Raw genomic sequence first — 13,008 nt, 5'->3', positions numbered from 1 at the left:
AATTGTACAATATAGCCCAGTAACTGGTCCTCACAAGATATTAACGGGTGAGGATAAGAAACTGATAATAGCAGAATATTTACACAATGTGGCATCAGAGAGCACAATGCACGGACCGTTTGTACCCCACGACTCAGAGAGAGATAAAAAGAATGATCCTGGGTATCTGTGTCCTCTTCAGACAGGTGAGGGCTTATTCCAGGTGTCTGTGCTCCTGTGCACCTCTAGTGAACAAAGTGAGCTTGACTGGTGTTTCCTGCCTAGTAACAGATGAGCACTTAGTTCAGCTGACCATTACAGAACATACTATCATTACAGTACCATGTGATACTGATACAGTATGTTCATCCACCTGTATGTTTGTTTTTAAATAAATGCATCTATTCCATCTAAAAATTACCTATGAAATATACTTCTAAAAACTGATATTTTAGTGTTAAATATGTATAGGAAATACTTGGGCTTTGCCACAGCATATTATACATCCATGACAAATGTCATTTAAACCATTGAAATGGTCCTATTTAGTGAAGATAATCATTTGTTTCAACAAATCAACTAATTATTACTTATAATTTTTGTTTATGTCTATAGATAATAATAATAATAATAATAATAATAATAATAATAATAATAATAATAATAATAATAATAATACATTTTATTTATAAAGTGCCTTTCCAATCCCAAAGCACTTAACATAGTTGATAGAAGACAAGATAAACGACAGGGCAAAATAAGATACAGTATAAAAAAACAATAAAAATACATTCAACAAAGTAAGAGGGTGGCTGACTGAATAATGTTTTTATGCCACGGTGAATTTCTATAAACAGTAATGTAAAATAAATTGTTATAATTGATAGTGAATTAGTTAAGGGTCAACGATCAAAGGATATTTGGAATGGGTTTCTTTGGGAGTTTATAATAAAGGCTGTCTCAATCTTAGCACAGTATTGATTTGCATTGGGTTGGGTGTGCCAGTGTGATCTCGTTAATGTGCAGGTTAATACAGCAGCACCTTCATATCCAGCGAGCAGGACACAGAGACAGACAGCAGCTACTCCACTCTCTAGTAATCGGTAAGCACACATCTAAATGATTCTTCAAATGTTTTTTTTTTTTATTTATTTTATTTTATATGGATTACAGATTAATGAAAATATATGGTGCATATATATATATATATATATATATATATATATATATATATATATATATATATATATATATATATATATAATGGGCCAATTTCTATATATGAAAAATATAAGGATCATACTTTTCTACCATATATTAAAAATATGTTTTTTCCATAAGGGTATTCTTATGGTTTAGCTCATCAGTGTGATCACTTTTGTATTGTATTTGTTCAGAATGTGATAAAGCTGGACTGTGTTCTTATTTTCTTATTGCCACGCCTGCTGAATCTAAAAGCAGTGCTTGTTTTAATTACAATTCACATTGAACCTGCAGGTCCAAGAATCTAATTTAGAATAAGAACAACTATATTTGAAGGTTAGATAAAAAAAAACAAACATGTACTGAGAAATGTCTTCTAAATTGTTAGAATAATTTAGTTAAACTAATTATTTATTTCAACAACTCATTTGATAATTATTATTTATTGCATTTTCTTCTTCGTTATTGCAGTGTACTTAGCTTCACTTAGACCTGTTCTTTACACAATTGACCTGAACTAGAAGACCCTTTAATACTGAATCAGATAAGTGTCTGTTTTTGCCTGTATAGGCTACATACATGTTTGATAGTAAGATGTAAATTAGTAAATTTATATTTAACAATCAAATTCTATTAGGAGCCTATCTAAATCTTTTGCAAAGTATTGATTTGTATGCAGGGTTGTGCATGAGAGTGTGGTTTTATTAATATATATGGAAGTTCATTTTTTCTGTTTTTAAAAAAACTTATAAAGCTGGACGAAATTCTTGTTTTTTTGTTGCCATGCAACACCTTGTGCCTTTCTCTGGAGGTCTGGGTTCCTGGCTGGTTGACTAGGTGGTACAGTGTGTTAATGTTAATGCAGTAGACTTGCCTTGTATCTTTCTCTGGAGGTCTGGGTTCCTGGCTGGTTGGCTAGGTGGTACAGTGTGTTAATGTTAATGCAGTAGACTTGCCTTGTATCTTTCTCTGGAGGTCTGGGTTCCTGGCTGGTTGGCTAGGTGGTACAGTGTGTTAATGTTAATGCAGTAGACTTGCCTTGTATCTTTCTCTGGAGGTCTGGGTTCCTGGCTGGTTGACTAGGTGGTACAGTGTGTTAATGTTAATGCAGTAGACTTGCCTTGTATCTTTCTCTGGAGGTCTGGGTTCCTGGCTGGTTGGCTAGGTGGTACAGTGTGTTAATGTTAATGCAGTAGACTTGCCTTGTATCTTTCTCTGGAGGTCTGGGTTCCTGGCTGGTTGGCTAGGTGGTACAGTGTGTTAATGTTAATGCAGTAGACTTGCCTTGTGCCTTTCTCTGGAGGTCTGGGTTCCTGGCTGGTTGGCTAGGTGGTACAGTGTGTTAATGTTAATGCAGTAGACTTGCCTTGTATCTTTCTCTGGAGGTCTGGGTTCCTAGCTGGTTGGCTAGGTAGTACAGTGTGTTCATGTTAATGCAGTAGACTTGCCTTGTATCTTTCTCTGGAAGTCTGGGTTCCTAGCTGGTTGGCTAGGTGGTACAGTGTGTTCATGTTAATGCAGTAGACTAGATGGTTGGCTAGGTGGTGTAGTTGGTTAGTTTCAGCTCTTCAGCACATGTATTATTATTATTATTTATTTCTTAGCAGACGCCCTTATCCAGGGCGACTTACAATCGTAAGCAAAAACATTTCAAGCGTTACAATACAAGTAATACAATAAGAGCAAGAAATACAATAACTTTTGTTCAAGTAAAGTACAAGTTTGACAAACCACAATTCAATAATAGCACTTGATATCATGTAATGGACACAAATTACTTTAATTCATGCAAGAGCCCTGTGACAGGAATGGCTGAGTGGTCTGACGTCACGGCAGAAGAAGGGACCACAAAAACAAAAAGGTATGGTGCAGTGGCGCGGGCGCCGTTTTATTTAAAGCAACCAAAAAATAAATAAAATATTTAAACAAAAATAAACTTTGCGCTCACAGAGCAAAATAAAAGGGTCAAACAAAAACAAATCACGAACACAAAATAAATCAAACACAGGTCAGGCTGGACAGATTGCCTTCACTGTTCCTATGTTTACTTTCTTTTAGTTTTGCTTTTAATCTCCGTCTCGCTCTCTCCGCACCTACAACACCCACCACGAGTTGGAGATCTGCAGGCTTTTTATAACAGGTGACCATCTCCCGATTAGCAACAAATTAAATCACCTAATTAATTCGGGAGATGGCCACCTTCTGCACGAGTTTTAATTATTACTCCTGGCAGAGGACGAGCACCGATCTCGCCTCTGCCAGGACACGTTTTAAAAATAAACAAAACAATAACACGGCGCTACGCCGTCATAAATACAATACAATAAAACATACGGCGCTCGCTGACATAAATACAATAATACAATAAATCATAATAAACAAAAACAATACTCTGCACAGGGGCGGAGGGGGAGACCCCGATCTAAAAATAAACAATGTACAGGGCTGCTCGCCCTGTTACAAGCCCTTTAACACTGCTTCAGGAATGTCACCTAAACTGTTCAGTAATTGTAGTTTGGATAATTAATTTTGTAAATTATTATTTATCATTTATTTATTTATTTATTATTACTGTTGAAATGTTGTTTTATATGAAGTAATTAAGGTACTTCATTTTTTTTACACAATTGAAACCTGGACCTGGATTAAATCAAAATGATGGGGGGGGGGGGGGGGGGGGGGGGGTGTACAGGTGCAGGAGTGATGCAGTACGTAATGAGCCAGACAGTTATTCCAAGGGAAAACTGAGTTTTATTTTCAGTCCAGGTCTGGTGACCAAAAGAAAAAGTCCCGTACAATACACAACAATGTGTAAAGCACAGGGAAAATAACACGGGTTGCAGTCCTAAATAATAACAACAATAATAATAGGTATCTCTCCCACATCTGGTGACAAGTCGTGCAGTGGTGTTCCAGGTTTTTGGTGACCCTTGGTGACAGCTCCGGAACTTGTTTAAGTGTCTACTAATAATAAATCACAATAATTAGTACAAAAACAAATAAGCACTCACGAACAGCAATCACAGAGGTTTTCTGTCCTTCTAGGTTATTTACGTTTTAACCAAAGCGAAGGAACCGATCACGTCGCTTCATCCTCTTAATATACTGTCATACATGACCCCTTGGTAAACGATTGCAGCCACTCCTCCAATCCGTGGCTGTCACATCATTTCCATTCCGGGTCAATGCATTTGTGTATCGAAGCTCCGTCCTCTTCCAAAATGACAGACTTCCTTTTAACCCGTGGAATGAATTGTCAGGCCAAAAAGTCCAAGGTATTCGGTCCTTGTTACTTGGAGCCCTCACAGGCCAGGAGGTATATTTACCACCAAGAATCATTGTCTTGACAGCTGCAGGTTCTTATACTCTGGCCGAGGGGTTAACTGTTAATTATCTTATTACCCCTCGGCCACAGTCTGCATGCGTTTGGTAAGGATGCGTGACTGTCAGCTAGTTAAATAATCAGTAGCTGATCAGCCAGGTTTTAAATTATAAACAATAAGAAATACGCGCCGCAAAGAATAATACAAATAATAATAAATAAATACATAGGGGCGGGACACTCCGCCACAATGTTAGACAGAAAGTTTTGTTCCATGATCAGTCAAAATCTCCTTGGGGATCCCAACTCTAGCCATAATCTGCACTAGTTCTTTGGCAATTTCAGCTTCACTAGTGGACCTCAATCTACCACCACTAATATATTCATATACCCAGAATCAGAAGGTAGCAAAGGGCCCACTATGTCCATTGCAATGCGTTCAAAGGGAGTGGAAATAATCGGCAGTGGAACCAAAGGGACCCGGCGCTACTCGCTGGCAGTCTGGGCATGTGGCTACATATTTTGACACATCAGTATGAAGTCCTACCCAAAAGAATCGAGCCAATATCTGTTCCCTTGTTTTGTCAGCTCCGAGGTGCCCCGTAAAAGGGATATCATGCGCCAGCCTCATGACCTCGGGCTGACAAAATGGGAGAACCAATAATTGTGTTACAGGCTGTCCTGTGCCCGCGGCTAGGTTTACCCTATACAGTAATTGCCCCTTGATACTAAAGTGCGGAAATACTAGCGCCCCAGCACCTTCAACATCCTTACCTTCAATAGACCGGACCTGTCCCCAAGCGTGCACTAGTGACGGGTCATTATGTTGGCCCCACACTGTGTCCACACTTGAGTGCCACATGTCCGGTATATTGAGAAGGGGAGTAGCATCTGCCCTAGATGGTCCAGTAACCTCGCCCTCTCGGTCACACTGCGTTCCAACCCCCTTTGACTGGCGTTTGTCACCATTGGAGCATACTCCCACCAAACCCCAGCCTTGTCTCATTAATGTTCCCTCCCATTTTCGTATCCTTCTCTCTCTCTTTGTTTTTCTTGGACAAAAAATGGGGGAAAACATTTCAGTTTGAAAGGGAAAAAACAATTATTTCCCTTTTTTTTGCTACGTTTACGTGTGCGGTCAAGACTGCCATTAATTTGACCAATTCTCTATAATCTGCCAGAATTATTGGGTGTGGTAGCCTTTCCGCCACCCCAAATATTAGATGTTTTATCGGTCTTACTAATAAATATACTTTTTAGGGTGGGGTATGTCGCCATATCTCCATGGACTCAGGAGATCACCACTTGGCCAATACAAGGCCCCTCCCGACCATTTTCCCCGCGCTTACCCGTTTCAGATGCCCAATTGCACATCGCCACGTCACACTCCATTTCCGATGGCCACGAGCTGGCCTGGTGACCCTGTTGGTTGCATCTAAAACAGATAGGGGAGAAGGAGGGAATACTGGTTATTTGTTTGTCCCGTTGCAGGTATGGCAACAAGGCCAGGGTAACAGCTTTACCCCTGCTGGGGGCCAACCTTGACCTCCATGAAGAAGAGGCATGGTTGCGTATTGGGGCCGGAGATCTAGGAGGTCTCGGTCCCGGTGTTGCAGGTGGAGTAGAGAGAGGAGGTGGTGTGCAGCTGCTCCGGTGGATGGGAGCTGTGGACAGGTTGGTGTGGGCTGAGACCAGGGAGTCCTCAAAATCCTCAGCCAGTTTTATTGCTGCTTCCAGGGTGACGGGGTTGTGGCGCCGTATTCTTCCCATTCAAATCATTGAACATTACTGCAATCTACCCGATATCAAGGAAATAGAAATTAGAATCTCGATCACTGGCTATCCCAACCCCTTGACAGCTAAACCACACCCATCTGCTCATGAATATTCATGAGAGCTGGCAATTTTGGACAGCACTTTGGCGAAAAGCGACCTTGTCAAGTGAAAACATTGATCGTAGAAATAATAACACGTGTGTGTTAAGGACGGACGTTCCTAAACAAATCCAGGTGAATCTTGCTAAAAAATGAAATCGTTTTCAAAAGAGACAGCTTTGAATAGGAAATGAAGCAGACTTTACATTATAGAGATAGGAGAAAAGTTGCCACCAGAACTCCTTGGATTCCCATGATGCACTGCATTGGCGGGGGAGTTGACTATCTGGTGTATAGAAGATCTTCGCTGAGACTCAGACTGTCCATCTGTTGGGCGACTTTGTGCCATATTCCGGCTTCACCAACATGCAGCCACTCCTTCCCTTCTATCAGCAATGCAAGGTGCTGGACGCATGCACTGTTAAATACTCATCGATTATTCCCCCAATCAACAGCCTGTCCTGTGAATTCTATGACATATTTTTCACACTCTATCCAACTCGTTGTATTCGTATTTTTGATTTGTACTTCTATTTTTTATTTGTACCTGTAATTACAAGTACAAATTCTTTTTACGCATAGGAATATTTTTGACAGTGATCTCCCTCCATATGATTTAAGTCAGATATGTCAATTACATTATGTCAAAAGTATTTTCATTGTTGATAGTTTCTATTGTATGTATTTGTGGTATACTGTTGATAAAATAATATGAAATCATGATCGAATTTAGATATGTCAATTGCATTATGCTGAATCAACTATTATATTTATTTTTTAAAAATCACTTTATAATTTGTGGCAGATTGCTGCTGAACATATGTAGCACCCGGGAGGAGCATGTGTTCTTTCTAACTGGGGTAAAAATAGCAGTTTTCACTCCTTTAAAGTGCATCCTGTGTGTCTCCATTTCTTCCTGCTGTGGACCAGATACGCTGCCGCTACAATATATAGCAGATTGTTAAGTATCTGGAATGTGAATTGAATGCACTGATTGCTAGATTACTATTTCTAGTAATTGGATGAGGTGTTAAATGACAATGAGTACCGGGTTAATAGATCTAATGAGTCCTGCTTTCAATACGCTCTGATGAAGACAGCATGTTGAAATGCGTCAGCTTACCTGTTTTTACCTTGTTTTAATGAATAAAGTATGAATAATTGACACACCTTTGGGACTTTTATTTAGTGGGAGTTGCTGTCTTTTCTCTTTGGCGGTGGCAACATCTAAGAAGTGTTTCCTGTTTAACATTTCCTGGGACGAAGCACCTCGTGTCTGATTAAATGGACTGAAACATCTCTGTAGTGCCAGCATCTATATTTTCTACTATATATATATATATATATATATATATATATATATATATATATATATATATATATATATATTATACTGATGCACAAAAGATACGCAACATTCAGGTCTAATGGATTTAATCACATATTTTAAACAGAGATATCAAACAAAATCACAAAAAATGTTCACAAAAATACAGATCAATGAATCATGATAAGTTTTCAGTATATAAAGTCAAAATGAAAACATTATAAAGTTAGTATCGGGTATGACCTCCCTGAGCATTAACACAATCCTAGCAGCGTTGACGCATAGACCTGATCAGCCTCTGGATAGACTGCTGTGGGATGTTCCACCACTCTTCCTGTGCAGCTGCAGCCAGCTGGTGACCCATTATCCAGGCAGCTTCTCTCGCAGACAGGACGCCTTCAATCATGCCGATAGCAACCAGGTGATCTTCATTACTCAGACGGGGCATGGTCGTATCTTTCACTGTTCTTGCGTTAATTAAAACCATATCTTTTCGAATGGCTATTTATACAGCAAACCTATCTGCTCACTATTTAAAATGTAAATAACATTATGTTTGTGCCCAGTAAACTATTGATGTAAAACTTAGACTGTTGTGTTTTCCTTGTGCATCAGTATATATATATATATATATATATATATATATATATATATATATATATATATATATATATATATATAACGGCAGGATTTGAACCCTAACTAGTCATACTTTCACTACATAACCGCTACACTACACACATTCTTTCTACTAACTTGGCTTGTGTTTTTCAGGCACAATGAAAGCAGATCAAATGCATGACATCAAAAACACAAACCAAGTTAGTAGAAACAATTGGGGCAACCCTGGCCCCCACCGCTTTGACAGTTGTGCCTGTTTGCTTGGTGTTGGCCAAGGTTGCCCTAATTGTTTATTGAAACTTGGCTTGTGTTTTTGATATCTCCACTTTACATGGCATGGCACTTTTGATAACTTGGCGTTTTTTCACATTTCCAATGTGTTTTTGTTTCAGATTGTATAAATACACAGCATATTGTATATGTGAGTTTTGAGTAACTTGAAGCTTATAAAGGTGATTAATAGAAAGTCTTCTCTTTGTAATGCAGAGTCTGCTGTGATGGGGGAGAGGGGATTGCTTATCCTTCTGCTTGCAGGTGGGTTTCCTTTGTTCTGTTTTTATCACTGTTTGCATCGATATTTTACACACTCACCCCAAACATGTGATTGCTGGGTGTGTGTTTACTGCAGTCTTCCATAGGTTACTCTGCTGTGCACTCCACTGCTTCAAAGCAGGCCTTGTTGGCGTTACACTTTCATTGCATTCCAAAGGTAGTTTCCTCTGCAGCCTCACATGCCTTCCTGCCACTCTCCCTCTGTGAACTAAACAGACCAGCGAGAGCAGGAGGGCATGAAACAGGGAGCTTCATTTTCAAAAAGTGCTTTTGTTATAACAGTATGGAGGGGTGACATCCAAGCAAAAGCAGCATGAAGAGGAATTTGCTCAGTAGGGGCGATCATCTGTCATTGCCAGAACATTAACCAAAGTCTCAGCAAGGTTTTACTAGTGCCGTGCAGTGCAGTGTAGTGTAGTGTAGTACAGCAAAACCTGTCTAATCTGGCATCACTTTGGACTGGAAAATAGTGCCAGATTATACAGTATGCTGGTTTACAGAGGTGCTGTAAAATCTAAAAATGCACCCAAAATATAATACAAGTATAAATGACAAACTAGAACTACAGTAGAAGTACTGTCCAGTTATACGTATAACTGTAGTATTGTACTTTTTTCCATTATGTAAACATGGATTTTACAGTCCTATACAATGCTGACATGTGTGTATTTACCCAACGTACTTCAATATAAACTTAGAAAAGAAAAATCTCATGACTTGGGCCGGACTGCATAGTCAGATTTACATTGATTTCAGGCAGAAAATATTTGCAAATCATGCCGGATTCCAGAATAGACTCCGGATTGTAGAGGGGATGACACTTTCAATTACAGTAGGGATTTTGTCAGGACTCAAACAATGCTGAATTCTACAGAATGACTGTTTGTAGAGAGGCTGGATTAGACTGTGGATTAGCTGTGTACTGTGTGGGGATTAAAGAGCCCCAGTTCTGGTCTGGTTGACCTAAAATACTCCCCCTGCTGGTTATTCCCTCCAGCCCCGGCTGATTTAGTTTTAAACACACCTCTTGCTGAACCCTTGTGTTAAATGAGGACAGGACAGTTCTGAGAATGAGATGGTCTGGGAGGGTATCCTGTGTCACTCTATGAATCGTCCACTCTGAATAGCTAGCACCTTTCTTAATAATGTCTTTTTTTTTTTTAGGACTATGTGGGCCTGCTTCCAATCAGATCAGAAAACATGTGTTTGTGCCAATTACACTGAGCTGGTCTCTAGCTCAGACCTACTGTAGACAGCAACACACAGACCTGGCCACTGTGCGCAGCCAAGAAGAAGCAGAGCAGCTCTTAACTCTTTCAGAATTCTCTCTCATTGATTCTGCCTGGATCGGGTTGTATCGTGATAACACACAGAACTGGAAGTGGTCTAACAGCGATGATGTCATCTACTCCAACTGGAACAGTGGGGAACCAAACAATGTGTTTGGCATTGAGAATTGTGTGATTATGAGCCTAAGGAATGGTCTGTTTACATCCAGAGGTAAATGGGTTGATGTGGTTTGCGGCGGGATCCTCCCCTTCTTCTGCTATGAGGGTAAGGCTTCCTGTTCAGTCTGTGTTCTTGTTCAGCTCAGTGTTTTTACCCCAGTCTGTGAGCAGGGACTCAGTGGCCCAGTCCATATAATCCTATAGTAGCTGTCTGTCCCCCAGAGCAGGGCAGGGTGTAGACTAGAGCTACGAAGAACCAGAAACCAGCCCCGTCATTATTGGTGCATTTACACTTACAAGTCAGAACTGAGCTGTCCTAGAGTAGACCAGATTCAAAGATTTGTATCATTTCAGCCACTCTGTTTACACTTAAGCACAGACCTAAGCTGCCTTCGGCTCTGTATGCGAGTGCATAGCCCCTGAACTGCATTGCGTGCCCGATGATATCATATGCAGAAGTTTTTAAATCAACAGCAAGCCTGTCACTTTGCCATCAGAAATGGAGCGAAGCAGCGAAAACTTGCATATTAGATCTTCTGATGTTAATAACACGTTTGTTAATGTCCACTGTCAAAGTCTCTTCTTCAGGGGTATGTGGACATTTATAGAAACAGGTGTTATTGAAAACATTTACACATCAGCCTGACAACTCTTCTTGGATATAAACAATAACTCCTTTTTATTTTATTGCCCCTGCAGAATATTAAATTTTGCTATTTAACACAAGTAAAACGCATTTGGTTAATAACTAAAAGAAATATCTGCGATTTTCACTTGTGTCCGTTCAACCCCCAGAACTCATGTTTATTCAATACTAACAACGCATAGATAGAGGTACCCCCGAAACCGAACATTTCCTCATATTGATACGTATCAAAATACGGTCACAGGTTACGTTTGTAGATATGTGTGCAAAACAATATTTTCTGACAGTGAAGTTTTGTGGCAACTAGGCTTGTTTCACATTTATCCCATATTAATTATTAAAAGTCTTTTCTCATTAAAAGTCTGTTTGTATTTTGGAATCTTCTGCCTCTGTCTCTCTTAGTGTTCTGTCACAAATATTTTTTGATTCTGCCGTCTGATTAACAATCACAACTTTCTGTTGCTGCTGTCTGTGCCTGTGTGACGCTGACAATGGGGGCGTTACCCACGATGTATGTGGCAACGTGAGCCGTCTCAGGGACTGCTGTGTTCACAGCAGAGCAAAACCAGACCAAAGCACTCGCAGAGCCCCCACTGGAGCAGGACACTTTTAGGACGGCGGAACCTGGGCTGGCTGCGTTTACACTACAAAAAAAGACGTCTCAGAGTCAGCTTAAAAGTGGTTCCTGTGAACGGGGTATAAGAGTCTGTGAGCAAGGAGCAGCACTTGTTGTTACATACAGGAGAGGCAAGTGTTGAAAAATACATTCTCGTGTATTTATTTTAAAACATTGAACCTTTTAGGATGACTGAGACAACATGTCATTGGAGCATTGCCCTGGTAGAGACAGCAGCACAGATTCAGTTTCATTAAAATTCATTTAAACAATACACAGGACTGTGGCAAAGTGGTGAAGACGTGCAGGTGAGTACAGTGCAGAGCGGAGTAATCACACAGACAACGTCTGTACAGGTGCAAGGGTGTTTATTTAATTTAATAAATGTCCAGAGCCTTAAGGCAAACCTGCAAATAATAACAGTGTTGGAAGTGGTACAGCGGCGTGTATCACTTTGGTTTGTAATCCCACGGGTTTGACCCGTAACCCCAAAGTCCCGTTCCGTCACCCACACAAAACACAAAACACAGACACAATTAGACAGTGCGTGATTCTAGTGCTAGTGGTGAAAACAAAGACAGTTCCGGTAGTGGAAAAGGTGAATGGTGAAGTCCGGGTTTTTCGCTGGCCTGCGGCTGCAGCTCCGGATCGTGCTCAGTAATCTTCATTGACAAATAACACACAAGACACACAGTGTTAATACACAGACACGAAAACACTCACGGTTTATTCACAGTACGGGATCCTTCTCGGTTGTTTAACTTAACCATATGCAAAGGAACAGATCACTCAAGCCATGCCCCCTATTTATACCCTCGCCCCTGACCCCGAGGTTAACGAGCGCATCCGCTCCTCCAGTCCTCGGATGCCACGCCGCTTACCGTCCGGGTCAATGAGCTTGGGTGCCATAGCTCTGCCCCCTTCCTAAATGACGACTTCCATCTACCCTTCGGAATAAATTGTCGTGCCATTTAATTAAGGGTACTCTGTTCCTCTTGCACCGTGCCCTCACAGGTCGAGAGGGAGATCTAACACCAAGAATCATTCTATCTCTGTCACAAGGACATACTAAATTGTGTTGTTTTTTATGTTTTTTTCTGTGTTTTTATTACAGATATAAAACCTACAAACCTCTCCGCTCTGATCATTCAAAGTAAGTGCAGTTTGTAGGGTGTAGTTTGTTTTTACTGTTTATTTTAACAATGCATTTCTCATTAACACTGAAATGCTGCATCTCATTGTCAACATTGCCCTGGTGGGGCAGCAGCACACAGTTTCACTGAAACAATTTTATTTTAATTTTCTTATAGATCCCAAAACTTAGATTCATAATTTAGGAAACAGATTCAGAATGGGATTATGGTTTAATTAGGCCTTTGAGTGTGTGTGTAATTTTATATTAGCAACTACAACGAAACTA

The 13,008-nt window shown here is 40.2% G+C and overlaps 1 protein-coding gene across 6 annotated transcripts in view; it reads left to right on the top strand.

The window, feature by feature from the left end:
* The first annotated feature begins 753 nt into the window (after window positions 1–753).
* Window positions 754–13,008, top strand: part of LOC117433871 (putative C-type lectin domain family 20 member A) — a 30,478-nt gene continuing 18,223 nt past the window's right edge. For all 6 annotated transcript variants that reach the window (XM_059009356.1, XM_059009354.1, XM_059009355.1 and 3 more), the window contains exons 1-4: window positions 754–1,082; window positions 8,813–8,860; window positions 10,043–10,432; window positions 12,703–12,741. In XM_059009356.1, the coding sequence (XP_058865339.1) occupies window positions 998–1,082; window positions 8,813–8,860; window positions 10,043–10,432; window positions 12,703–12,741 (562 nt within the window). In that variant the 5' untranslated portion in view covers window positions 754–997. The remainder of the gene's footprint in view (window positions 1,083–8,812; window positions 8,861–10,042; window positions 10,433–12,702; window positions 12,742–13,008) is intronic.

This window comes from Acipenser ruthenus, chromosome 38 (assembly GCF_902713425.1).
Source record: "Acipenser ruthenus chromosome 38, fAciRut3.2 maternal haplotype, whole genome shotgun sequence".
NCBI classification, from domain to species: domain Eukaryota; kingdom Metazoa; phylum Chordata; class Actinopteri; order Acipenseriformes; family Acipenseridae; genus Acipenser; species Acipenser ruthenus.
This window is presented reverse-complemented; position numbering and strand designations above follow the sequence as displayed.